Source organism: Pyrgilauda ruficollis, unplaced genomic scaffold (assembly GCF_017590135.1).
Source record: "Pyrgilauda ruficollis isolate IOZ18807 unplaced genomic scaffold, ASM1759013v1 scaffold53, whole genome shotgun sequence".
NCBI classification, from domain to species: domain Eukaryota; kingdom Metazoa; phylum Chordata; class Aves; order Passeriformes; family Passeridae; genus Pyrgilauda; species Pyrgilauda ruficollis.
The window spans coordinates 2,303,057-2,305,795 of record NW_024526933.1 but is presented as its reverse complement, the minus strand read 5'-3'; the positions used below and the strand labels follow the sequence as shown (position 1 = coordinate 2,305,795).

General features: G+C 48.4%; 1 protein-coding gene across 1 annotated transcript in view; it reads left to right on the top strand.

The window, feature by feature from the left end:
* The first annotated feature begins 7 nt into the window (after positions 1–7).
* The window catches only part of CTSL (cathepsin L), a 5,261-nt gene continuing 2,529 nt past the window's right edge, over positions 8–2,739 (top strand). The window contains exons 1-5 of the mRNA XM_041480730.1: positions 8–123; positions 422–557; positions 910–1,032; positions 1,127–1,282; positions 1,456–1,680. Of these exons, the coding sequence (XP_041336664.1) occupies positions 432–557; positions 910–1,032; positions 1,127–1,282; positions 1,456–1,680 (630 nt within the window). The 5' untranslated portion in view covers positions 8–123; positions 422–431. The remainder of the gene's footprint in view (positions 124–421; positions 558–909; positions 1,033–1,126; positions 1,283–1,455; positions 1,681–2,739) is intronic.

Below are 2,739 nucleotides of genomic sequence, written 5' to 3'. Positions count from 1 at the left end.
GAAAGAGCCGGCCGCCAATGGGCGCGGCGGGGCGGGCACGGCCGCGGCCGGGATAAGAGGGACGGCGGAGGCCGAGTGTTGCCGGGCAGAGGAGGCAGAGTGCGGCAGGGATCCTCGAGTCTGGTGAGCGGGGGCTGCGAGGTGGGCGTGCGTGGAGAGGGCCGGTCTCGGTCGCGTCCTTGTCCTGCACTGGGGCGGTTCCTGCCGGGAAGAGGCGGCTATTCCAGCCGCGTCCTCGGGAGGCTGCCGACTGGGCACCCCGCCGCCCGGGCTTGTTTACAGTCGCGGCCGAGGGCGGGGCGGGCAGCGCGGGGTGCTCGGCTCCGGCCGATCGCTGGCGGAGGGCGCGCGGGCCGCCTGGGCTCTGGCATCCCCCGGCTCAGGGCGCCCTGCCTGACCGCTGTTCCTCCGTCCTTGCCAGATCGGCCAGCATGAACCCGTTCCTGACCACGCTGTGCCTCTGCTTGGGCGTGGTTCTCGGCGCGCCGAGGCTGGACCCTGAGCTGGACGAGCACTGGGATCTGTGGAAGTCGTGGCACAAGAAGGACTATCATGAGGTGAGCCCCCGCCGTAGGCGCTCTGCCGGGCGAGCGCTGAGCGCTCGGAGCTGGGCCCCACCAGCTGAGTCATGTCTGCTTTGTTACCACGCCGGCTATGGGCAGGGCTTGGGAAGCATAATCCTTCTCTTCCCAGGTTCCTTTCCTGTGTTTGTGTATTGACTCAGCTGCACTATACTCGTTGTTTTTCTTATGAGGGCGGTAAAAAGACCACCACCTAACACCGTTTCACGCTTCTCACTCGAGTATTGTACATTTGCCTGAGTATTATGAGCCTTAGAAAGCTTGTTGTGCAAGCAAACTTGGTTTGAAATGCCTCCTTGAAGTACACTGGTTTTTTTTGTCCCCTTAGAGAGAGGAAGGCTGGAGGAGAGTGGTATGGGAGAAGAATCTGAAAATGATTGAAATCCATAATCTGGATCATGCATTAGGAAAACACAGCTACAAGTTGGGAATGAATCAGTTTGGCGACATGGTATGTGTAGAGACATGTAATGTACAGTTCTAAGTAATGGTGTGTAATAGATGTAGTAGTAGATAGTGACTGCATGTATTGATTTGTTTTTCAGACAACTGAGGAGTTCAGACAGCTGATGAATGGTTATGTACACAAGAAGTCAGAAAGAAAATACAGAGGATCCCAGTTTCTTGAGCCAAACTTCCTGGAAGCACCACGATCAGTAGATTGGCGAGAGAAGGGATATGTAACTCCAGTTAAAGACCAGGTACTATGTGATGGTGAATTTCTAACTAGTTACAGGTCCAGTTTCCTGAATGCTACATCCACTTTCACAGGGAAAAACACTGTACCTGTTTGATGGTGCTTAGTACAAGCTTACTAAACTAAGCACCATTTTGTAACTGTGTTTGTAACTTATGATTTCACTTTATACTTCAGGGTCAATGTGGATCTTGCTGGGCTTTCAGCACAACAGGAGCTCTTGAAGGGCAGCACTTCAGAAAAACTGGCAAACTTGTTTCACTGAGTGAGCAGAATCTGGTAGACTGCTCTCGCCCTGAGGGGAATCAAGGTTGTAATGGTGGTCTCATGGACCAGGCTTTCCAATATGTACAGGATAATGGGGGCATTGATTCAGAGGAATCCTATCCATATACTGCAAAGGTAAGTGGAATGGCTGAACTTGTGTTGCAGGTGTCATGTCTTTTGTGTGGAAAAAACTGGTTTGGGAAACTCATACCTAGAAAGGAAAATGTCTGTGGAGATTAGTGCATCTGTAATTCCTGTTGTGTCTTTGCTAAGAGAACTAGCATGACTGCTAGCCCTGGTAGGAGTCACATACTGCACTGGTCTTTGAGGTCAAAATCTTGACAGACCAGTTAGAAAAACTGGAGCAGGTTTTCTTCCTCCCCCTTGTTGCCCTTCTATAATGCCTTATCTTGGTTGCCACACCAAACCAAGAACCCAGCCCTTGTCAACAGTGCTACTTAGTGGTAAGACAGCAATTCATCTTCCCATAACTGACCTGTTACAGAGTTGCTACCTACAGACCACCTAATTCTTGTGGCTAGTCTCAAAAATTGGATTTTTAACAACAGTTGTTAATGCCTTGAGTTCTGGTTCTGGACGAAGTGTGCATAAATGGCGATAATGGACAGGCTTTTAAAATCCCTGTAATGATCTATCAAATGTTGAACAGATACAAGAGGATGAAAGAGCAGTAGTCAGTTTTGGTATCACTGGAGAACCAGTAGTTTGTGGTTTCACCTTTTAAGAGGTCTGCTCTTATTATAGAGGATTATAGAGGATCTTTTCTTTCAGCTTGTTTTGTGTTGTCTGGGCAATAGCAATACCATTTGTTGTGAACAACATTGGATCTGAGTTCCTGTTTACCGGTGTCCCTGTAATCTCAACTCTTTCCTAATCTTGGCTGTTGTAGAGTTGATTATAGGAAGTGCCTAACTTGCTGAGTATGAAAAGTAAGCAACTGAGCTGTAGTCTGTGTTCATTTAGTTGGGGAAACAGTTTTGGTACTAACCTATGATGCAGGTAAGGGAAGGATGTGCATGCTTGAATCTGTTTGTTTGACATGACCTGACTTCCAGACTAGGACTCACCTCTCTCCTGCTGTAAATGTACATGATATCAGCAGTTCAGGCTTCACTGTAAAAATCAAAGGAAAAAAAAAAAAAAAACAAAAAAAAAAAAAAAACCAAAAAAACC